This window comes from Sorex fumeus, unplaced genomic scaffold, assembly GCF_029834395.1.
Source record: "Sorex fumeus unplaced genomic scaffold, SorFum_2.1 ptg000008l, whole genome shotgun sequence".
In the NCBI taxonomy this organism is placed as follows: domain Eukaryota; kingdom Metazoa; phylum Chordata; class Mammalia; order Eulipotyphla; family Soricidae; genus Sorex; species Sorex fumeus.
Genome location: NW_026606065.1, coordinates 76,300,582 through 76,325,771, shown reverse-complemented (window position 1 = coordinate 76,325,771; position 25,190 = coordinate 76,300,582). Strand labels below are relative to the sequence as shown.

At 41.3% G+C, this 25,190-nt stretch overlaps 1 protein-coding gene across 2 annotated transcripts in view; it reads left to right on the top strand.

The window, feature by feature from the left end:
* The window catches only part of ENOX1 (ecto-NOX disulfide-thiol exchanger 1), a 470,609-nt gene extending 449,978 nt beyond the window's left edge, over nt 1-20,631 (top strand). For both annotated transcript variants that reach the window (XM_056109825.1, XM_056109824.1), the window contains exons 16-17: nt 1,527-1,612; nt 19,693-20,631. In XM_056109825.1, coding sequence (XP_055965800.1) covers nt 1,527-1,612; nt 19,693-19,824 — 218 coding nt within the window. In that variant the 3' untranslated portion in view covers nt 19,825-20,631. The remainder of the gene's footprint in view (nt 1-1,526; nt 1,613-19,692) is intronic.
* The last annotated feature ends 4,559 nt before the right edge of the window (nt 20,632-25,190 follow it).

Below are 25,190 nucleotides of genomic sequence, written 5' to 3'. Positions count from 1 at the left end.
ATAAGGTATTTAACACACTTTGAATTGTGTGGGATGTGAAGTGGGGGTCCGAATTCATGCTTAGTGCCAAGCATTACACTGAGATCACAGGATCCAACCTACCAGATGGCCCCAAACTTGTTCAGCCTACTTTCCCTTTTCGGAAGAAATAATAGTTTAGGGACTCCCTGGAAACCGCCCTTCATTAAGCAGACAGATAGCACCTCAATACTTATGCAAGGATTAATAACCAAAAATACAACTAAGTGCCCCAGGGGAGGGGCAGCATCATCCACTTTGGAAACAGTGTCTTAGATTGGGCTGGAGTGATAGCACAGTGGGTAGGGCGTTTGCCTTGCAAGTGGCCAACATGGCCAACCCAAGTTCGATTCCTCCACCCCTCTTGGAGAGCCTGGCAAGCAACCGAGAGTATCTCGCACACACGGCAAAGCCTGGAAAGCTACCCATGACGTATTTGATATGCCAAACACAGTAACAATTGTCACAATGAAGACGTTACTGGGCCTGCTTGAGCAAATTCATGAAGAATGAGAGGACAGTGACAGTCTTAGATTAGTTCAAGATCACCTGGCAATTCAGAGACTGACCTGGTCCACGAAGGCAATGCTTATTCTTGCTGCTTCTGTGAGTAAGGATCTTGCCTTAGTCATTTAACCATCCAAGCTTCATAGTAAGTAGAATCTGAGCACTTATCCTCAGATTTGACTCTTTCCAAAACCTGTTTAAAAGAAAGCTTTTAAAATATCAGTCTGAACCCAAATTCTTAGCAAATAAACAGCAAACAGTCCATTGAACTGGTGTTCTTGTTTTTTTGCTACTTTGGTTTGGATCTACAATCAGGGAGAGCAAGAAGGTAGTGTTTGTTCCTAAACCATGACAACCAGTACTCAGCCTTTTATTTGTCAGTTGATTTCCATGAAGTAAAGGCCTTCTGATTTATAGTAAGACCCCAGACATACCATCCATTTGCAGACCTTTTAAGGTGATCTTGTAAATTATAGCAAAGATGAGAACAAGCTGGATCCTTTTAAATATCAGCAACCATGAGAGAGAGGGGACTAGCAAATAATTTCAGAAAATATTTGTGTTTCCTTCAGTGGCAGTTAAAGGAAACATGGATTAAATACTTCTCATAACTCCAGGCTATAATTATGAGGAAAATTGGAGGTAGCATGATTTCTGACACAGCTGCATATGCCATTTTCATAGTGCAAGGTCCACTGAGGGAAAGAAAAGAGATCATTTTATCCTTCCAATAACTATAATTTTATATTGGTAAATCAAGCATAAAATTGGTAGTTGAAATGCTTCCAGGAGTCTTTGTTTAGAAATAACGTTAGTCTTCTATATATTACCTCAGAGACTAGTTTTTCTAACTTGTACCGTTCCAGGAGCTCACATGAGCTGTTAGAAATGGCACAACCCTAACAACGTGATGAAACCACCCCTGGGGTTACATATCATTCTCTGACTGTGACTCTTACTTTCCTCTCACTAATGTTCAAATGTTTATCTTTTTAATCTAGGCATCATATCAACATTTCTTCACGTCCATCCTTTTGGCGCCAACATAGAATATCTGTGGTCATACATGCAGCAGCTGGACTCGAAGGTAAATTCTTTATATTGAGTGGACTTGCCTTTCTGGAACTGGACCCTGAATGAGAGCTGTAAAGTTGGATATATGAAGGTTGATAAGTCCTGCCTCTGCAAAAAAAAGACTCTAGTTTTGAGCAGTGACCCTCTTTTCACTTGCTTTTAAAAAGAAAAGCAGTTTTCGGGGGCCAGAGAGTTAGTACAGCAGGTAGTACTATTATTGCACACAGCCCATGCAGGTTTGATCTGCGGCATCCCATATAGTTCCCATGACCCCTGAGTACTGCTGAGTGTGTTCCCCCCTCCCCCCAGAAAAAGAGAAGTGGTTATCTAAAATAACTGTGGTCTTCAATAGGGGCCAAGGTACTTTAACAAGCAGATGTAGGATTACAGATTGGCCTGAAAATTTCAATGGAGGAATAAGGCCAGGATGGTTAATATTTTTATTGAATCACCATATCAGTCTGAACCCAAATTCAGTTACACAGTTACAAAATTATTCATTATTGGGTTTCAGCCATACAATGTTCCAACACCCATCCTTTCACCACCAGCAGCCTGCCTTTATAGCAGACACTTTCCTTCTCTCTCCATGTAGTTTGCAATACAGGTACTGAAAAGTTATCACGTATATCACTTTACCTCTTTTCAGTACTCAACTACTGTCCAAAGTGATCATTTCCAACTGTCACGGTCATAGTGGTCCTGACTGTGTCCTAACTGTTCTTCCCACTTACAAGTGGGACTGGAGGGGACTTTGGTAAGTTTTCAACTATGGACCTGTCATAGGATCCACCATCCAGAAACAAAAAAATCACCTCAAATAACCAAGATTTTACAATGACTCATGAAAATTATATTAATTTATATTTTACTGGTCATTTTTTTAGCATTATTTTCCTGCCAATGCAATAAAAAGAAAAAAAAAGAAAAATACTTGTAATTTTAAATTTCAGCACTGCTCACACAGGACATGGTTCTTTTTGTTGAGGCTCAGAAAGGAGAGAGAGTGCAGAGTAAGACACTTGCTTTGTAAGCATCAGACCTGGGTTCAACCCTGTCACTGCATGTGGTCCAAACTCCTACCCACCCCCAACAAAAGAGGGGACAAAATTAGCTCAATCTAAGTATCAGATGATTCCAGTGAACAATGAGAAGGTCTCTATCAAAATAATGTCCTCTGCTGGGGAAGGGATGGGCTCAGAGGCCCGTGATTAAGTAGCTTGTTAAGTGTGCTGCTGAGAAGGGAATGGGAAAATGAAGTTCTTCATGGAGCACAGCAAAGCGCAAGGCCTTCACAGAACTGTGCCCACAGCCCAGTGACCCTGAATGCACAGAAGTCACTAAATTTTCAGTGACCAGGGTCAACGAAATCATTCTACTGAGTCTTTATTTTGATTCAAATAATTATCTTACCAATTCATGAACCCAGACTGCCTGCCCTTTCCATCCGGTCTGATGCTTCTCCATGGAAAGAAATCATCTGCAAGAAAAAGTAATTTTTAGCCCAAGATTTGTGTCTGTCTTCTCTCACTACTGGCCGTAGGGTGAATCAAAACAGAATTAAAGGAGATGACATGATCAGATCTTTAACACATGATGCTGGCACTACAATATGTGTTGATTAAACCACATTCAAGTGTGATCCAGTGGTGGTTACATGCAGTGTCGGTGTGGTAAAGTTCAGAGGTACACTATTATCCTGCCCATAGCCTCACCTCACTGAAGGTAGTGATAGAAAATGCCCATTCTGATTCTGATGAAATGAGGAGCTGGTCCTCACTGTTTTGGTTTCTGTTTCCTTTCACCTGGAAGATGAAATGAAATATTGCTTGTACCAATGTGCTTGGCATAAACCAAGATCTTATCACGTTTGTTGCTCTTCTCCTTCCCCTTGTACTGTGGACATTTCTTTTCTCCCCTTTCTGGGAAGCAGTTATTACATTCCTATGAGCTGACATGGCCAAAGACCCTGCTTGCTATTATCTCAGAATTCTAGGGCCTGTTTTCTCTGCTCCGTCAGTGCACAATAAAGGTCCATGTGTCTCCAAGATGTATATGTGCACCTGCGTGGTCTGGTAAAAGGCATCTCTGGGGGTGATGAATAATGAATGATTTGAGGGGGATTAGAAGCCCTTGTTCAGATCCTGTCCTGTCCGCAGGGCAGAATGTCCATCATCTCTCTATAGATGGTGTATCCTCCCTTCTAAGGCTCTGCCCATTAACTGATGGTTCTTTCCAGGAGGGATTTAGACATGGGAAATTCCATTTCCTCTCAGACTAATATTTGATATTCAAAGAAAACCAGGAAAGTATATCCCTCACAGAGGAAATACATGGTTTCCCTCCAACAACCCTCCTCTACTGAATAAAATGCTCAATGGAGTAGTCAGCTCCAACCCCCCAATATCAGTGGTAGAAAAACTTGAAAAGTGTTCTGAGTAAAACTCCAAGGTGGAGCAAAAACTCTTTTTTTTTATTTCCTGGGAGACTGAAAGGATATTGGGGCTTTTAAATCTAGAGAACAAAGTATTGCTGTATCCTGGAATTCCATGTCCTTGGGGCTGTAAGTAGAAAACAAAATAATGAGAGGTTTGCCCTCTGAGTGCCCAGCAAGGCCTTGTCCCTGCATCAGCTGCCAGAAGACGCATAATCCTCAGGCTGCTGCCAGTGGGCCAGTGTGGAGCTCCTCAGCACAGTGGCCCCATCCTCCTGCCTCTGGTTAATCAGAATGAACTGAAGGTCAACAGGCCCCAACAGAAACAAGACTAACATTATTCTAAGGCAGTGGGGTTTGTCTGGCCTCTACAACATCGGAGGTTGCTGGATTTAGTAAGATGGCTTTTTAAAAAATACAAATGGGGGTTAGAGCACACACTCCTTCCCTGGGTGTCCCCCCTGCAAGTTGAACTCAAGCAGATTGGCTGTCTCAGGTTCATGTATTTACCTGCTGGTGGAACCCCAAGGCTTCATGTTCACTGTAACCTTTAGATTCTGCCTACTCTGAGGCTGACAAGGACAAGAAGAACAGGCTCAATCCAGCCTGTTATGGAGCTGTTTTCATTAGGATTTCCCCAGGGGCCACGGTTGGGCAAAAGAATAATCAGAAATGGAAATGGAAATAAGAACTCAATTATGTTGGACACACATATCGCACGGGGCTCCCTAAAGGTATAGCAGGCCATTTTACAGTTAAGTATGATCCTGTTCTTGATGAGTTGTTTGCATGTTTTTCTCAGCCTTTTCCAAACTACTGCCTCACACTCACTCATCTTCCTTGTATCAGAAACTTCTGACCACATCAGAAAAAATGCATTCGAGGAAGTGGGGATGGGGGGAGGCCAGCAACCTCAGAAAAAATTCATTCTGAGGAAGTTAGGGTGGGGCCAGTGGGAGGCTGCAGCCTCTAAAGCTGTGCACATTAAAAGCCATGCCCTGCAGGCAGGAGGTAAGCTCTTAAAAAAGGAAGAAAAAAAAACAAGCAGTGCTATCCTGAAAATGGGTATTGATCAGTACTAGAATCTCCCTTCTCATCCTGGAGCCCTCAAGCACCCTCGCACACTGATTCTGAGCACTAAGGAAGTCACACTTGTGTTGAGCATTAGGAAATGAATATTTCCAGACTCACTGTTGAGAAGATATTATTCTGTGCTGCCCTGTCTACAAACAATAGTCTCTTTGCCCTGAACATAGTTGTCCCAGGTTCTATCCCTGGAACCAACCCTCGTGACACCCCCCCCACACACACACACACATACACACACATACAGCCAGGAGAAAGCCCTGAGCACAATCAGGTGTGGCCCCAAAATCAAAAGATGTAGAGCATAAATTTTTATTCCACAAAGTACATTCTACATAAGTTCATGGCACGTAAGGCAAGCACCTTAACCCCCTGTACTATTAAAACAATCTGACATTTTGGTCTGTTCACTCTTATGCAGTGATAAGCATGGGTACCTTTCTCACCATTGGGATAAATCACTTGTATCTCTGTACTAAATGAATACCTCTAGAAATACAAAATTAAAATATGCTGGCCGTTCCAAGGAGATTCAAATGAGAGAGTTGGAGAGCATTCCTTTTCAGGCTGTAACTGGCTAACAGGGTTGAAAAACTACTCCCAGTAGTGTCTGTAAGATTACCCACATGAATAATCTTCAATAGCATATATATTCTGGAGTTCTCCTAAATAGCCACCTGTCAGTCTATAAATGAGTTTTCTAATGCTTAGACAAGCAATAATGAGTATGTTTTTACCTATTGCAGCACACTTCTAGGAAGAATATCAGTCTGAAATACTGGAGATAACATGGACTTCCGTTGCATAAAAAGGAGATTGCTGGGGGTGTAACTCAGTTTGAGGATACATCCTTTACTTGAATGAGGCCCTAGACTTGATCCCCCTCCAAAGTTGCCATGGACCTGGTGAATAGTCAGATATGCCACTGATTTTTACTTACCAAGCACTGTCCTAGGGACCAGGGAAACTAAGAATGGTTGGAACACAAAGAAATCTAAGAAGGAAACCTGCAACCTCCTCTCAAAAAAACAAAACAAAAAAACAGATGTATAGTTGATTAGCTGATGAATATTGACATCTTGTCTATGAAGTGCTAATAACCTGGGCAGAGCACGATGTAGTGAAATACATGCATCCTGATCAACAGGAGCATATCCTTGAGTCCATGCATATTCCAGTAGCCACTCTCTGGTGTGCTTTACCCGACATTTCTGCCGTTTCCCTGCTCTTTAGCTTCCTTTTATAATTTTTTCCTTCCTTGGTCTCACCACCCACATTCCTCTCTCCAAATGTTCATTGCAATAGGTCCTGTGTGCTGATGCTATGCTTTTTTCCAGGGATAGAAAGAATATTCAAAACTGAAATATTCACTAAAGATTCACTGAAATATTCGCTAAACAGTTTATCCTACAGAAGGAAAGCTCGTTTTATAGCCAGTTGCTCTGACTCGAGGCTGAGACTGGCATCCTTTCAGCATCTTTAGCCCCTCTGCTTTGTTTCAGTGGCTTGCTAACATGGGGCATGGAGCACCATTCCCGGACTAAAGTTGACTGTATGTCCACTTGTGACAATTTCTCCACATTTTCAGAGGCCCGGCAAGGAGGCAGCAACTTAGTCTGAAGTCAGCAAATCAGACAGTACATAAAGCATATTTTTACAATGATCCCTTTGGTATTTTGCCACACAAATCCTTTGGTTACGCGACTTCTTGTGGGGTTTTTTTTTTCATTTTTTCTATTCTTTGTTTTTTAAATTATCAAATCAACTGTTGATAAAAGAATAAATACTATTAGACCACCAATTTTTCTTGGAACAAAGTTGGCTGAGTAAAAATGAAAAAGTACTACGTTTATGATGATCTCCCACTCTATGTATCACTGAATACATAGATGGAAAAATGAGATTTCATACTCATGGCACTAGGCTCTAACCATTGTGATAAGGCTACACCAGCAGTGCTTGGGGGACCATATGATATGCTAGGGATAAAAACTTACTGCATGCAAGAAAAGTGCCCTACCACTGTATTATCACTCCAATTCCTCATATTTTTTTTCAATCATGCATGTATTTGATTCTCCTCCTAAGAAACAAAGAACTATGAAAAAAGCAGGACTTGGGGCTGGAGAGATAGTTTGCTTGCCTTGTATATCCCACTGATGAGAGAGAGAGAAAGAAAACCCACACTGGAAGCCTTGTACCCACTACCATCCCCTATACACATAGCAGGAACACACATATCTGTTCCCTCTATACAAACATGAGCTTACTTAAAAGGAAGTTAGATGGAATCCAGCACTACTGGTGAGAAAATGGGTAAATTTTCTTCTGTTCTGGGTGACAAGGTCAGGGTGCTCTGTTTTCTATAATGACTTTTTCAGTTCTCAAAACCAGAATCATTGATAGGAAGATAAAGGACACTGACGGCAAAATTGCAAGAGCTATTTATGAAAAGGAGGAGAAAACACAAAGTATATGAAGTTCCTTTGAAACTAAAATGTCTTTGATCAAAAGTAAAATAGACCAACTGAATTATTCTCACAGAACCCCCCCAACCCCCCCCCCCCCCATGTGCTGTGTACTGTTTTCATAAATGTTTTCTTGTTAGGACAGGGAAAGGCTTAAAACATTAAAACAGAAACCTGGAAGCCATTTTCCTTCATCTGCTAACATGAGACATTTTAAGGAACACACTTGAATTTAATTGGGTCTTATTAAAAGGACTTTTAGAATATAATTCTAGTCTTGTAAGATACGGTCATCATTGGTATCTTTTGTTGCTTGTTTCTGGGTCCCGCCCAGCAGTGCTCAGGGCTTACTCCTGGCCATGCTCAGGATGCCTTGTGCAGTGCCAGGGATTAAACCAGAATAGGCTGCATGTAAGGCAAGCACCCTATGGATGTACTATGTCTCTAGCCCCATTATTTACATAGTTACAGAAAAATCAGATTGTGACCTGTACTGCCCAATCAATGTAAATTTAACTGCTATGGGGGACACTAACGACTCTGTAAGAAATTCTAAGTGAGGCACATTGATATCCAACCAAAGTAAAGTAATCATGAGAATTTCAAATCCCACTTTCACTACTCCTTAGCTGTGTGAACTTGCACAATCTTTTTATCTGTATCTCACTTTTGCCCTGTGGCACAAAGAAGGTTTTATGGGTTATTGTGTGTATCAAATCACTGAATAGGTGAAAAAACCCTCAGGACAGCGTCTGGCACCCAGTAATTGCTACCAAACATTGATTGTTACTTGCTTTGTGCACTGCTGTGTATAAAAAGAACTTGTCACATTCAGTTTAAGACCTTTGTCACAACCTAGTGGACAGCTGAATTTTAAATGGCTTGCCCAAAAACCAGTACTTCCAGATGGTTGGAACAGCACTCAAATCCTCTCATCATCTTTCTGATTCCCTTTTCTGGCACATCAGAAAATTCAAGTGATTTACCCAAGACAATGAAACCCTTCAGTGGTCATCTCATAACTAGAATCCCATTTTTCCTTATCCAGCAAGGAAGTGGGAGTGTTTGCCTGTTTTCCAAGTGGTACATGAGATGGTACATGTAAAGCACTTACTCCATGCTTGTCCCACAGTCAGGACTGCACACAGCAGCTGCCTCTCTTCAATTCGAGTCATCTCTTGCTTCCAGGTTGAAGTCAAGACCAGATGTTGACCTTTTCACCCCTGCAGACCAGTACTGGTAGCTGTAAACCTCTAAACTAGGGTGAAAAGATGACACAAAAAAAGGTCTCCTCCCATAACCTTTCTCCCCCAACACTGCCCCTCATTAATTTTCTTACTCTTCTGAAAAATAGTTCCTATGGGACATTCTGAGCATTAGCCTTACCATATGAACAACGCTAGTTGCGCTGGGAGTTTTCTGAGTGGTCTTGATCTTACCGTTGATATCACTATTAAGTACGGAAAGTATTTTCTTGGACAGCCATCTCTTCTCTGAACTACCCCCAGGAGAAGAGGAGCAGTGAAACAAGAGGATTGTTTTAGTTCTAACCACACAGTTCTCCGTTCTCCCTACATCCTGATCCAGTGTAATAGGCATCTGACTAACTGTATTACTCCCGTTAATCACACTTTGGACCTCAGTCTCCTCATTTATAAATGACCTTCTTTAAAGAGTGTGGCAAGTTTTCACTCTTTTTATCGTCAGGCGCAGTGAGAATGCCTGACTGCTCCTTTCTGGCCTCCTGCATAAGTGTTCTCATTATTATTTTGGTGGGGCGTGGTGACACCTGGCAGGGACCAGGGGACCATATGGGGTTCCAGGGATAGAACCTGGTGGTCTTGAGCAAGACATGTCTGCACACACCGCACTATCTCTTAGGCCCTGATTATCTTTAGATCTTGTCTTTATCTTGCCCAGCAGAATTCCATCCCCCCCCCCCCTTCCTAATGAGCAACACAAGGCTTCTTCGACTCTTTGCCAAAGGTCATGACAGATGAGCTGGCAGCTGCTCTGTGGACTCTGCTTGATCTGGGGGATCAAAATCGTCCCAGGAGTGTCACTTATTCTAGGGGACTGCAACTGTTCATATGGATTAACTCTTTCACTTTCCTCCAAAAGAAGGAAGGAACCTTGTTAAGAGGATAAGTAGCCTCATTAAGCTTAAGGAAAAGTGCCTCAACCAATTAAAAGAACAGATTTGATCACATACTTCTCTATACTTTTCTCCTTAGGCCTATGTTCCCATACTGCCTATCCCCTGAAGATTTAACACTACTGTCTCATAGTGTCTCAGCATGCCAGGCTCTGCATCGCACTTAAAGTATAAACCTCACAATTACACTAGTTGAAATATTATGTCCATTACACACATGACAACAGTAATAAATATAGCTTTTAAATGACCTTCCCAAGGTCACAGAACTTGCTCATGATCTAACCCAGGCTAAAATCTAAGTCTGTCTGATTCCAATGCGCACTGTTAATTCTATCATGCCTCTTCATCAGATGATCAGTTCTGGAACCCAGAGAAGAGTCTGGGAAACTGATTTTAAAAACATAAAACAAAAACAGATTTCCTAGGACTTCTGGTGACTGAACTTTAGAAAGAACACACTATACCTCTCTTTTTCCTCAATAACTATTGTGCTTAGATTATACCAATGCCCAGACCCCAATTAACTTGCAATGAATAATTTCACAATTCTCTTTTTAATATAAATAAAATAGTTACTTAATCCTTTGTATTTCACTCAGTTTTCTCAACTGGGCGCTTAAGAGTCAGAACAAGATGGCAGCATAGCATTCTGAGCTCAACCTACTCCCATAGATGCACCAAATATACAGATGTCTTGGGGAAAGGTTTTTCTGAAAACTGGCTGATAAACAGCTCCTCCACAACAGTGGACAAAAATAGAACATACCCCCTCAGCAGCCACACACACACACACACACACACACACACAGTTCATCTCCTGTGTCTATGATGGGGAAGGATTTCACATGAAGCTGCTTCATGAGTGAGGGTTTTATGTTCCACACCAGGCATAAAACATCTTGTTTAGAAAACAAATAGGAGTTGCAACCAAGGGACCCAGGAGGCAGTGACAAATGGAGAATCAACTCTTAAAGGACAAGTACCTTAGTCCAAAAAAAAAAAAAAAGAAAAGAAAAAGGAATTTGACTTGGGGAGGATTTGGGGAATCCACATCTAACAGTTCTCAGGACTTACTTCTGGCAGGCTTGGGGGGCCATATAGAGTACAGGAATCAAACCTGGGTCAGCACTTACAAGACAGACACCCTAACCACTGTACTATGACTTGATGCCTGAGGGTTTGACCTCCAATCAACCTGTAACTCCATATTAGAAGTAATCCCTGGGGCCAGAGTGATAGTACAGGTAGGGCATTTGCCTTGCATGTGGCCAATTCGGGTTCAATATCCGGCATCCCATATGGTCCCCCAAGCACTGCTAGAAGTGATTCCTGAGTACAAAGCCAGGAGTAACCCCTGAGCATCGCTGGGTGTGACCCAAAAAGGGAAAAAAAAAAGTAATCCCTTATCTCCCCATAGAATACTGATAGGGCTGGACACAGGCTCCATAGTGAGGATCCATCAATAATAAATCAGGCTGCTTAGACCAGGGATTCTTAACCTTTTTCCACTCACAACCCCTTTTTTGCCCAAAAAAGTGTTGTCTAACTCCAGTACATAAAATTAGACTATAAAGAAAAATAAACTAGTAATCATAAATTTTGCAGCCCTCATCTGGAGCCAGAACCTACATTTTATAAAGCTGGGGCTTAGATGACAAATATTTGAGAAACATCCTGTGCTGTTGGATGAATACCGAGGAAAGAGCTCAGAGACCCTGTAGCTGGCAAGACAATGGAAGTCAAAGCTACCGAATGGACAGGAGCAAAACTCTGGGCACACCCACAGTATTCCAGACTCCCAAAGAAACCTTGAAGAAGGAAATTCTTAGTCAAGTATCTGAGGTTGGATAGGCACATATGCGGTTGCAGGGCACCTCCCCATCCCCCATGCTATAGATGATAACCCTCTATTCAAAGCCTGTCCCATGTCCTGCCTAGCAGAGCAAGGTGTTCAGTAGAAGGGGATTGTATTTGCTATGTTTATTTGGCACCCAAGCAGGTCAAGGTGACTTGCAAGACCCCTTCGCAGATGAAAGAAGAGTTGATATAGAGACCAAGGCAGAGAGATCAGTGGTAGATGAAAGTTTCCAGGAGTTTCAGCAGACAGAGCATCTCCAAGAAGCCTGCTCCCTTTGAACGTAACTGATAACAGCTGCAGTTATTAGAGCCCTAGGTATGAAAACCCTCCTACAGAATGAGATTCTTCCAACTCTATTAGAAATGCAGCATAGTCATTGTCAGAGTCCATTGCCAATAGCAGACACTAGTGGCTGGGCCCAGAGGAAGAGTTAATTGAACTCAAGAGAATGATCTGGTGACAATAGGACAGGCAACAGCACAGGATTTTGTATTCAGGCTGCTCCTCTACACATGGGGAGTGAATGAAGGAACTCTTTGACAAAACAGTTCTTTAAAACACACACAAACACACAAAATATCTTGAAACTGAGAGCTATACCACCTCCTAGTGGTAAAATAAAGCAAATACCAAAAATGGTTACATTTGTTGATAAATTGAGTAATTTCTTCAGAAATCAGTCTGAATGTCCCAGAAATGGAGAGTGTAACAGACAATGAATTGTAAATAATTATTACTAATAAGTGAAATACATAAAATGGAGTCAAAGACAATGCAAAAACACTACTGAAGAAAGAAAATGCAGGGGCTAGAGTGATAGCACAGCGGGTAGGGTGTTTGCCTTGCATGCGGCCGACCGGGGTTTGATTCTCAGCATCCCACATGGTCCCCCAAGCACCACCAGGAGTAATTCCTGAGTGCATGAGCCAGGAGTAACCCCTGTGCATCGCCGGGTGTGATCCAAAAAGCAAAGAAAAAGAAAGGAAATGCAGGTGCAGAGGTAGTTCTTTGCCAAAGTGATTGAAGCTATTAAAATTTTTTCTAGTGATAAGAGGCTGCAAAGGAATCTTGAGACTGATAGGAGGAACTTGAGTGAAGGGCCCCAATGGTGAACGGATCCTGGCATTGTGGTGCTTCCTCCAATGAAGCAGCATTTTGGGCGATTTGGTGGTGGTGAAGGTGCAATTACTTTGTATATAAAAGTCAAATTTTAGCACTATTATAACCATGGTACCTAATTTATAAAAAAGATTTTTCATTCCAAATGACATGACAAACACAGTGAATGAAATTAAGATCTTCAATAAGTTGGGGGCTTGCCTTGCATCCCACCAGTCCTGGTTCAGATCCCTGGTACCACATATGCTCCCTCTATACCACCAGACAAAAAATTATCATCATCATTATTATAAAATATCCCCTCCCAAGCAGGAAAATAATATTCAATCTCACAGGGAAGTAGAACATTGAAGACAAATTTTCCCTAATGATTCAAATGGAAGAGGATAAAGAAAATTTAAGAAAAAATGAAAATGGTATCAACATTTCATTAAAAATAGCAATGCTAGGATAATGGGAGAGAGGACTAGAATGCCTCATAAAATAAATAATTTCTGAAAAATTCCTAAACCTAAGGGAGAATTGGAATCCAGCAGACTGAGAACACCAAAATTTCTAAATGGAAAATATAATAATAATAATATACTATGGAAGGACAGTGCTAATATACTAAGACACATATTGTCAAATTATAAAAAGTCAATAGCACTGTAGCACTGTCCTCCCATTGTTCATCAATTTGCTCGAGCGGGCACTAGTAATGTCCCCATTGTGAGATTTGTTGTTACTGCTTTTGGCATATGGAATACACCACAGGGAGCTTGCCAGGCTCTGCTGTGCAGGTGGGATACTCTTGGTAGTTTGTCAGACTCTCCAAGAGGTATGGAAGAATCAAACCAGGGTCAGCTCTGTGCAAGGCAAACGCCCTACCTGCTGTGCTATTGCTCCATCCCAATAATAAAAAATAAGTAGATGCATCTGGGGAGAAAAACCCAGAAATATCATACAATATGGCATTTATCAGACTTCTCAACAGAAACCCTGCAAGGTGGTGGAGTGAAATATTTAAGATCACAAAAAATAAAAAAAACTTCCAGAACCCAACTAAATAACCATTCATGCATGATAGAGAAGTAGAAGCTTCCCCAGATAAACAAAAGCTAACATGGAGTATACCAGCACCAGATCTGCACTACGAAAGAAATGTTAAAATGAATGTTTCTAAATGAGGGAAGCAGACACATCACACTTTGTACCTGGTGATAAAAAAGCAACATGGAATCAGACATAAATGAAAATAATGTGAGTCCACGACAAACATCAATGGGAAGGAAGAATGAGAAAGAATCCATTTAGATGACCAATCAATGCCGGCACACGCACACAAAGAGTATTTTAGATTACAGAGACACTGTTATAGTCCTCCTGGTAACCACAAAACAAAAATCTTGAGCAGAGACACTCAGAAGAAAATATAATGAAATCGAGAGAATCACCAGGGAAAACCACCCAAATGAAAAGGCATATAAAAACAAATAGAAAAGGAAACAACAGAAATATACAACAAACAGGGAAAATGGATACAATGGCAGTAAGTTGGCCTTATATTTCAATAAACCTTAACTGTGAATGGCTTGAACTCACGGATCAAAAGACAGAGTGGTATGGGTAAATAAGCAGGATCCATCAATATCATGCACAGATGAGCCTCACATCAGATTTAAAAAAAAAAAAAGCCTCAAAGTGAAAGACGGAGCAAAGAGTTCCAGTCTGGAGAGGAAAGTCTATTGCTCTCCTCTTTATCCACTTTGGGAACCCGGAAAGTGGAGAGGAGATTTAGGGCCACAAGTCTGCCCCAAGTAATGTGCAAGGAGCACCTACTCGGCACAGACCTTGCATCCCACTGGCTCCATCAGGCAGTCGTCAAACCATGCCTGGGTCTCACTTGAATTCTCAGGGAGTCATGGTCTCAGACTAGAGTGAAGAATGTGCTCTTTGCAAGAAAAGGAAAATCAGTTCTACTTCTGCCCAGGTTCATTTTCCTCTTGGCCCATCACCTACCCTCACAGAAAAGAATGTCAGGAAGGAGCCAAATAGTAAAGTAAAATTATTTGGGAAATACGAGTGGAGAGAAAGAGAGTTATGTTCTCAAAGGAGAATATGCACTTCTACAGAGTGAAAAGCGCCAATTAATTCGTTACACGTCCCAGATTTTAAAAATAGGCAAATCTCCAAGATGGAGAATGAACACCATGAAATAAAAGAAAGGAATTTCGGGCAGAAATAAGGGGAAATACCCAGAACAGGGAAGTATGGGCCTCCACCTCTGTCAAGTTACTGATCAGAGCTTATGCCTGGCTCTGAGCTCAGGAATAACTACTGGTGGAGCTCAGGGGACCAAATGAGGTGATGGGGATTAAACTAGGGTCAGGTTGCACCTCAAAGTTTATCCAGGGTCCTCACATGGGTCCTGTATTTCAAAGGCCTTCACGCTTTGAATTGTTTTGGTTTCCAGATGTGTTTTTTCCCCATTCCACATTACCAGAATCTCCTTATCTGCCTGCCTGCAACAATCCAATAATGTAGAAAAGGACTAGGGGCTGCTCCTCTCATGGCTGGTAAAATACCTTTTAACTTAAAATGGTAAATAAAGATAATGATACTATATAAAGATCAAGAAGATATAGTGATCAGTCTGCACCCAAATACATAAAACATACTTCAAGGAATACATCGTATTCCTTGTATTGAATACATTGTAGCACTGACCTCCGGTTGTTCATGGATTTGCCCAAGCGGACACCAGTAACCTCTCCATTGTGAGGCTTGTTGTTACTGTTTTTGACATATCTAATACGCCACAGGGAGCTTGCCAGGCTCTGCCATGCAGCGGGATACTCTCGGTAGCTTGCCAGGCTCTCTGACAGGGACAGAGGAATCGAACCTGGGTCCGTCACATGCAAGGCAAAAGCCCTACCTGCTGTGCTATTGCTCTAGCCCAAGGAATACATTAACCACAACAAAACAATTGAAGAGAATCTAAATATGCCATTTGCAGTAATGCACGGATCATCCAAGCAGAATTAACAAGGAAATAATGGCATAAAATGAAATCACTTGAGAGATGGACTTTGTAGATATTCCAGGGGTTATTATCCCAAAAGAAATGAATACAGTTTTTTCCCTCAAATGCACATGAAATATTTGCTAGAATTGACTCTAAAGTCTTAATAAGTATGTGAAGATAGAACTCATTCTGATTGAAATGAGTCAGATATAGACAAATACTGTATGATTCACTTATATGTGGAATCTAAAAAACAAAAATCACTGGAACAACAAGCAGATTGGCTATTACCAGGGAGGTGAATGGTTTGAGTAAGCTAAGTGGATTTAGAGGCATACAAACTTCAGCCACAAAATAAGTCAATGAGATATAATATACAATACAGGGTAGGCTATAATTAATAATATGCTATTGAAAATTTGAAACTAAGATTGTAGTTATTTCAGTTATTTTTGGATTGAATACAAAAGTCAAATCATGTACATCTGAAACTAAATTTATACTGTAGGTTAATTGTAGTTCAATTAAAAAATGGAATGAAAATAAATTTCTTAAATATATGAAAAAGGTACTCTTAAAAGAAATTTTAAAATGTAGACAGATTATGTATTATGATTTTTGATTAGCAAAATATGTAATGGATGAAAGATTTTCATCCCAAATTAAAACTTTTTATAACTCAGTATGATTTTAAAAATTAAAATGAGAAAATCTTTGAACAAAAAAACACCACAAATGATATGCAGATGTTAAATAAATCCATGAAAAGATATGGATTGTCTCTATCCATTAGGGAAATAAAAGTTAGATCCTCAGTAGAAGAGTTGCCACTAGAGAACACACCCAATGACCTAAAACAAAAAGATGCCCACACTTTGTCTTTTTCAGCTGAGCTGTTATTGGGCTTTCACACACTACTTGTAGTAAAGGAAAAAGAAACAGTACCTACCTTTGGAAAGGAATTTGGCAAATTTTGCAATTTTGTGATATTGTAAACATACTACATGTAGCACTATAACACAGTCCTCCCATTGTTCATTGATTTGCTCGAGCGGGCCCAGAACCATCTCTGTTATAAGACTTGTTGTTACTGTGTTTGGCATATCGAATATGTCACATACTACATGTGGTCTAGTAATTCTTATCCAAGGTAAGTACCAAGAGAAATGAAGTAGAGTTCAGAAGAAGCAATATGCACACGTTTATAGAAGCTGTATCTACACCAACCAGAGAGTAGAAGTAACTCAAATGACCATCACCAGGTGTATGCATATACAAATTGCAATATACCCATGTAATGGAATACTGCTCAGCAATGATAAAAGGCTATTACCATATAATTAAAGAGTATTACCACGTAATTAAAATGAATGGGATACACACATACAGAAAAAGGCACATATAATGTTTGAGAAACCTCAAGCAAAGTGACAAAAAGCAGAACAACTGCTGACTGGCAATGACAGGAGGAAAGGGCGAGAAATAACTACAGTCCTGTAGGAAAACCTGCAGAGGGAATGGCTGAGTTTATTATCTTGCTTGTAGTGATGAATGCATAGTTGCATACATGTCAAACTTACCAATCTTTATGCTTGCAATATATGTAGTTCATGTCAGGTGAGCCTAAAAAAGACTGTACAACTAAGGGAAATGGAACTAGATCCCTACAGGCCCTGCATGGTACAGGAATGTTATGAGAATGATATAAAGACACAGGTAGTGGTTGTTTTAAGAAAATGTATTTTCCAATATCACTGTGAGCCTTTTAATAATATTTAATAGGCTTTTGTGGGCCAATCTGGGAAGCTAATAATCTTTTAACATGGTCTGATAGAGGAATACATTCAATTTTTTAAATAATTTACACCCAAAAAATCTAGAGTGGAAATAATTTCAATTTCCATGACTGCCTCTATTTGACAAAAGTTTTGTATTATAGGTTCAGAAATATTGAATAGTACATGAAATCTTCATGTGAATATTAAGTGAACAGCTCACTAAGCTTCCTGGATAATGTGACCTCACTTTAAAATGCTTTGAGTGGAAAGTATAGACTCTAAAATCAGGTCTGTACAGTGACTGCACCATGACAAATAGGTCTGAATCATCTAACAGTTTTATGTGCCTAAATCTGTGCTAAGCCAGTATTCTTCACCACAACCTAATAAACAGTTTGCTAAGCCTTAGAGACTGTTTACCTTGGTGGGAATCATTAAGCTTAGAAATGTCACACACCCCAATTCCAGAGTCTTATTGATCTTGTTATATGATATGTGTGGCACATACAGAGAGGTTAGGGTTCACCTTGAGGGATTAGGGGGATGGCACATGAGTCTATTAGGACAGGGGTATATGGTTGATCTTTAGACAATAAATTCTCTCTTCAAAAATATGTGTAAGGAAGCTACTTAAGCTTTTTAATGGCCATGATCCAGAGACACACATAAGAATCTCCAAACTGAGTAGCTCACTCAGTAGATTTCTACAGACTCTAATTATTTAAAATTTTAGAATTCCAGGAGCACACAGCCTCTCTTGTAGCCACACAACATCTTATGCTGTTCATAACAAACAATAGAGAGTATAGGGGAGATTGTCTGCCATGGAGGTAGGGGAAGGGGTGGGCGGGAACTGGGGACATTGGTGGTGGAAGATGTGCACTGGTGGAGAGTTGGGTGTTTGATCATTGTGTGACTGAAACTTAAACAGGGAAACTTTGTAACTATCTCTTGGTTATTCAATTAAAAAAAAAAGAAAATTAACATTCTGAATAAAAAAAAAGTAATCTGGAGTTCATGCCCAATTTAGTCAGCTTAATCAATCGCTGAATAAATAGCAGTACTACTACATTTTTAAAAAATGTGTAAGGAGAAAACCTGGGAGAAGAGAGAAATTGTATTAAAAAATCAACCTAGGGCTGAGGAGATAGCTCAAAGGTCTGTCCGAAACCCAGCCAGGATTCTGCAACATGAGAGAAGGAGGTCTGGGTAGGTCTGTCCCTGCAGACATCGCACAGAGCCTGACCTTTAGTATAATCTGTGGCCTTCTCTGTGAGTGGAATGTCATTGTGTGCCAGTTCCTTACAATAAACAAAGCTCCATACTGTGACAAATCTATTTCCATGAAAACCAAGAGGCCCGGATTTGAACCCTGACCTCATATGGTCCCCAAAGCACAGACCTGGGAGCAATCCCAGAGCACCACAGACTGTGACTCAAAAATCAACAAAAATGTCATCAGCCCACGTGACTTCTATTGTATAACGTTTAGAGTTTCTTTCTATTCCTGACCTTATCTATCCCTTCTGATCCCTGAGAGAAAGGAATTGGTGCAGCCAGGAATCAACCCCATGTCTCTCAGGGAGTTAAGAAGCGCTGGCTGCAAAAGTAGAGAGTATGGGCGAAATTGTCTGCCAGGGAGGGAGGGGAAGGGTGGGAAAGGTGGGTATACTGGCGAGATTGGTGGTGGGAAATATGACTGGTGAAGGGATGGGTGTTTGATCATTGTATGATTGTAACTCAAACATGAAAGCTTGTAACTGTATCTCAGGGTGATTCAATAAAAAAAGGAAAAATACTGAGCATTAGTGAAACCCATGGGGGCGGTGGCGGAAAGAGTGCTGACTGTTCTTTGTAGAGAGGATGAGGACACCAGGGACAGTAATGAGGGTACTGGGCCTTCCTCCACATCACCCCCATCTCCTTTGATATCACGGGACTGCTGTCCAAGCCTGTTGTAGTGGAGGGCAAACGTCCACAGGAGTGGGAACCTCAGCTGGACACTCACTCATCTCAAGTTTTCCCAAAATAACAGTGCCCAGCACTTGTGCCCTTTTAGAAAGACATGGAAGGCTATTGCTTGACAGGTGCAGGTCTCCTGGAAAGCGCGTACAACCACTTGCCTCTTCTAAGATGCGATTCCCCCTTTCCCCCACCAAGACTGACTTTTCCTCTTTCTCAACAGATATCAGCGAATGAAATCGAAATGCTTTTGATGAGACTGCCACGCATGTTTAAGCAGGAATTCACAGGCGTGGGAGCAACGCTGGAGAAAAGGTGGAAATTGTGTGCCTTTGAAGGAATTAAAACTACCTAAGTATGAAGGGAAAACAAAACAAAACAAAAAACTCTGAAAACGAAACCCAGCCAGGACTGTGCAGCGTGGGAGCAGGAGGTTTGGGTGGGTCCGTCCACGCAGAAATCGCGCAAAGCCTGAACTGTAGTGACATCTGTGGCGTTCTCTTGTGAGTGGAAATGTGATTGTGTACCCGTTCCTTACAATAAACAAAGCTCCATACTGTGACAGATCTGTTTCCTATGAAAACCAATGACTCCGCAGCCCTAAAGATGGCACATCTTAAAAATAGACCACATTGGAACACAGCTCACCAAGCAAAATATTTAATTTAATAATGGTGTAGTAATGGCTGTCACTAGGCTACAGAGTTGTATATGTAATGTATAGCTGAAATCATTCAATGACATTTTCCTAAAAGTCTTTGTTTTAGTAAACTGTAGTTTTACAGTGAGGGAAAAAAAAAATCATACCAAAAGAAAACTTGAATATGTGTCTGAACAGTTATTGTATTTTGTAAATTAAGTTATATGCTGTTCCAGGGACTTTAGCCTTATTAAAGAGGCAGAAAATGTGATGAGACTCCTTGAGAATGCTTTATCAAGAATATTATTTTTCTAATGTAACAATTCTCCATCGTAAGTTCTTTTAACATGTACTGCATAACAATTTTCATAAAATGTAAATAAAGGAAAACTTAGTGCTACTGTCTTGTATTGGTATGTAATATTCAGGTTTATGCATCAAAATAAACATCCAGAAAATACTCCTGTTATAAAATTTTATAGCAAATATTAATTTTTTTCAATAAATATCACTTCTACCATATTGGTTTTTCAATTTTTTATATACTTTAATTCAACCTAAAAAATATTTCTCACATTATTCAGGCCTGTTATACCATTTAAAAATTATTAAATTCCACTTTGACATTGAGACAAAACATTATTTCAAACAAATCTATCAATACTGTAGCACATAAAGTACCAAGAAAGGAGATTATCTAGAATTAAAGTAGATATGATTTGAAAATATTAACTATAACCAACATAGATTTCTTTTGTATCCTTATGAGCAGGTACAAATAGACAATTTCCTGCATTTATTTGCCTTTCTGACAAGATAGTCATAATTTCCAGTTAGACGTTACTGTCCTCAGAATCTTTCTAGTGAACCCTGATAAAGTAAGGTATTTTCTTAACTCCCATAAATAGCCAGACATATGTTCAGGTTTATTAAATGTCATAGATAGGGAGATGAATAAGAAAAGGCCCTATCATTAATGAATTTAGAGTTTATTTGACTGGGTCCAGGAGCTGGGAGTGGGGGATAACACTATACTCAAATTTTTTATATGAGATGGTCCAGGTCACAGGAAAAGTAAATGTGAAACACTGAGACATTCCATTACCATCCATTATGCCCACTAACATCATCATCATCCTGTCACATAAAGACAGAACACTCAGAAAAACGAGGAGTTGTAGATAGTAAAATAGACAGGTGCTTGCTTGCCTTGTACATGTCTGCCCCAAGTTTGATTGCCAACACCCCATATAGTTACCCTAGACTACCAGGAGAAATCCCCAAGTGCAGAGACAGGATTAAGCTCTGAGCACAGCTAGCTATGATCCAAAACCCACCCACTCACCCCCTCCCCCAAAAGAAAGAAAGCAGCATGATTTCTAGATGTCATTGTAAAATAGGAAATCTAGGGGCTAGAGGAATAGTACAGTAGATAGCTTGCTTGCTTTGTACACAGCCTACCTGGGTTCTATCCCTGCCACTCCATATAAATCCTCCAAGCCTTTCAAGAGTGAGCCCTGAGCACAGATCCAGAAGTAATCTCTGAGAACCACTGGGTGTGACTCCCCAAACAAAAACAAACAAACAAAAATAAGTTCAAGGGACCTCTAAGAAGTCTAAAAACAATTAGGAAAAATTTTTCACTAATGTGGTATATTATAAAAAAAGAGACTAAAAGAGAAACAGAGGAGGTATCACAATTTAGACTCTGAGTGAAAGTATAGGATATAGAGGTTTTCAAAAGTACATTCAAACTTTAAGATACTGACTCATTGCTAATAGTGACTTTAACAGAAGAACAGAGTTCACAGGGTCAAATGCTAACTTGGAGCACTGATTGGGAAAAGTGATCGGAGGGACCTTGCAGTTGACCTGACCAAATGACACTAAGTCTAATCACATGGTTCATAGTCTTCAATGGCAGCTCATAGGTATGAAATGTTTAATAAAGGTAAAGGTAAAGGCCCTCCCGTTGTTCATCGATTTGCTCGAGCGGGCCCAGTAACGTCTCCATTGGAGATTTTGTTGTTACTGTGTTTGGCATATCGAATACATCACGGGTGGCTTGCCAGGCTCTGCTGAGCAGGCGAGATACTCTCGGTAGCTTGCTGGGCTCTCCGAGAGGGGCGGAGGAATCGAACTCGGGTCGGCCATGTTGGCTGCGTGCAAGGCAAACGCCCTACCGCTGTGCTATGTTTAATAGGGCTTCCAAAATTATTTGAGTAATCCCAAGCTAAGTTTCTACCAGTGAGAATTTTATAGGCTTCTTTCTACTCAGTAGAATCTATTTGCCTGTGATATTTTAATTTATACATAAAATCAATTATATTGTTTGTAAGGTAAAGGTAAAGGCCCTCCCGTTGATCGTCGATTTGCTCGAGTGAGCCCAGTAACGTCTCCATTGGAGACTTTGTTGTTACTGTGTTTGGCATATCGAATACTCTTGGTAGCTTGCTGGGCTCTCCGAGAGGGGCGGAGGAATTGAACTCGGGTCGGCCATGTTGGCCGCTTGTAAGGCGAACGCCCTACCCACTGTGCTATCGCTCTACCCATAATCTTGTGACCATAAACAGATATAATCACCCTCATTTGTCACAAAGGGAGAATGAATCACAGAAGGTCTACCTAATTTGGCAAAATCTGCATAATAGTAAATCTTGAATACAGGATTTGAATTTAGCACCAACTGACCCAGTTTTCTCTTTCTAGCTTCTGGTTCATTTAATTCTCAATTCTATGAGCTAATATCCATAACTTTGAAGAGATATCTCCCTCCCTCACCCCAATTTCTGTGGAAGCACAAAAATTGTAATTCTGGAGGAGGAGGCCCCATCAGTGCTGCACTGAGTCCCGGAGACCTGAAAGGTCTTAAGCCCCACATCCTGAGATAAAAAGCAAGAATTCGGTGCCCAACCCATGGATTGTGCCTTTGGGTTGGGCTACTTTGTATACAGGGCAGGGCTTCAGGACTGAATCCTGCAGGTCCACCTGACACCTCTCAAGTTGGTGAGTAAAATCCGGAATTTCACCCATGGCTTTTGTTACCTTTTGTTTGAAGGGCTGTGTGGCAGGTGCCCAGGGGCAAAGCCCAAATGTCACCCCCAGCTCTATGGCCTGTGCCTTTTGCTTAGACCATTTTGATGTGCTGTGGGGCAGGAACCCAGTGACCTGAGTCTTCTGCCACTGGGCAGTGAATCCTTATTTGAAAGGGTTAAGGAGGAAGAGACTTCCTGGCAGCTGGTGGCCTCTGCCTTGAGTTTGGGATGTGTTGTTAAGGGGTCTAGTGGTTAAGTTCCTGACAAGACTGCAGGTCTGAAGCCCGAAGACTCGAAAGTTCTTCCCCAGCAATTTGTGAGGAAAACATAAAAATTGCATCCATAGCTGAGGCTTGTGTCTCTGTGTTGAGCTGTTTTGTTGGCAGGGCTGATGGGAGGCACCTGAAGGGCCAGCTGGGCTAGAGCCTTTCCACATGGTGAGAAAACAAGCATTTTATGTGCTCTGGGTTAGACCGTTTGGTTTGGGGGTTGGGGTGATGCTCCTGGTAACCTGTGGCCTGTGTCTCTGCTTTGAGTCATTCTGTTTGGTGGCTGGGGGGTGGGTTGGGGTGTGACTCCCACCTCCCCTGCCACATCCTTCACCAGCTCCTTCCCTGTGCTTGCACAACCCCTGTCAGTTATCCCTGAGGTGAAACCATCTTTGGTTCCTCAGAGCCTGGAGCTCAACCATGGCCAGCAGAGGAAGTGCTGCCTGGGTGGGTGGCTGTGCACTGGCCAGGGCTCTGTGGGAGGCACCCTAGGTGGGCACGGTGGGGTCAAACGATCAAGACCCCATTAATCTGGTCACCTTGTCCCATGGTGACCCTCATCTCATCATACTCATAGTGTAGCAGCTCAAGAGTCAAGGCTTTTTGTGATAGTTTCCACGGGGACTATGGGCACACAAGGACATCAAGACAATCTACCAGAACCTGAGGCAGAAAGTAAATCATCCTGTGACAACACATCTAGGCAAAACAAGAGTGAAACCCAACCGTGAACAAAACCCAGTTCTGAAATGGTCTACCACAGAGTGTGGTTCAGTCGGAGATGTCAGCAGGCAGCGTGGACAGAATCATTTCTCAGGTGATAGGTCCCTAACTAACCCACATCTTCAAGCCATCAAATCACCAATCGAGTGCAATTTGTGATTCCTGGTAGCCAAAAAGAAAGGAACTACACCCATTTTCCCTTTTGGAACCTGACAGACAGGACCCTTCTATGGCATTCCAATACAACTAAAACCTCTCAGAAGCTCACAGCATTAAAGTGAAGGAGTCACTCTGTTACCTTCAGAATCAAGATCAGTCTGGGCTAACCCAGTGATTTCAAGACTCAGCTTAGGTGCTGGGTATATTGAGGTGGTACTTTGGGGTGGTATTATGAGTGAGCCGGGACCCAGTGGTGATAGGAGAGTTCATGTGCTCCCTCACACCATGTGCTCTGAGGCCATCCAGTATACACTATAATAAAAGGATAAGGAGCATTACATCAACCTGAGGTTGTCCTAATGCCTTTATCCTAGAATTTGTAGACTTAATGTGGATTGTATGGTTTGTGTTGATGGGAGTGATAAACACAAAAATCTCAGTCAAGTAACATAAGCCCACAGGATGCCAAGGTAGAGATACTGACAATTCAGGAGAAGTGGGAGTAACATAGGGATGAGACCTCCTTAATGATGGTTCCCCAAGTTGCACATTAGCCTGTGTGAGTTTCCAGAGGCAGAGAGCTTCGTAGCTGCCATTTTTCCCCCATGACACTCAGAAATGAAGCTCCGACAAGAGGCATAAGGGAGACATCAATGGCTGCTCTGTCCCGAGCTGTTTTCTAGTCTATGAGGGTACTTGCATCTTGAGAACAGCAGCAAAAATAATTATCCTCCACTGTGTTGTATAAGGGTACAGGGTAGGTGGCTTTTTAGCTTCCCTCTAATGAACCTACACAATGTTTCTTAGATTAGGAAACTGAGAATATTGAGCATTCAGAGATTTTCTTTTTCACGATTTCCCTAAATAAACTAGCATGTCTTGCCTTTAAGCCTTG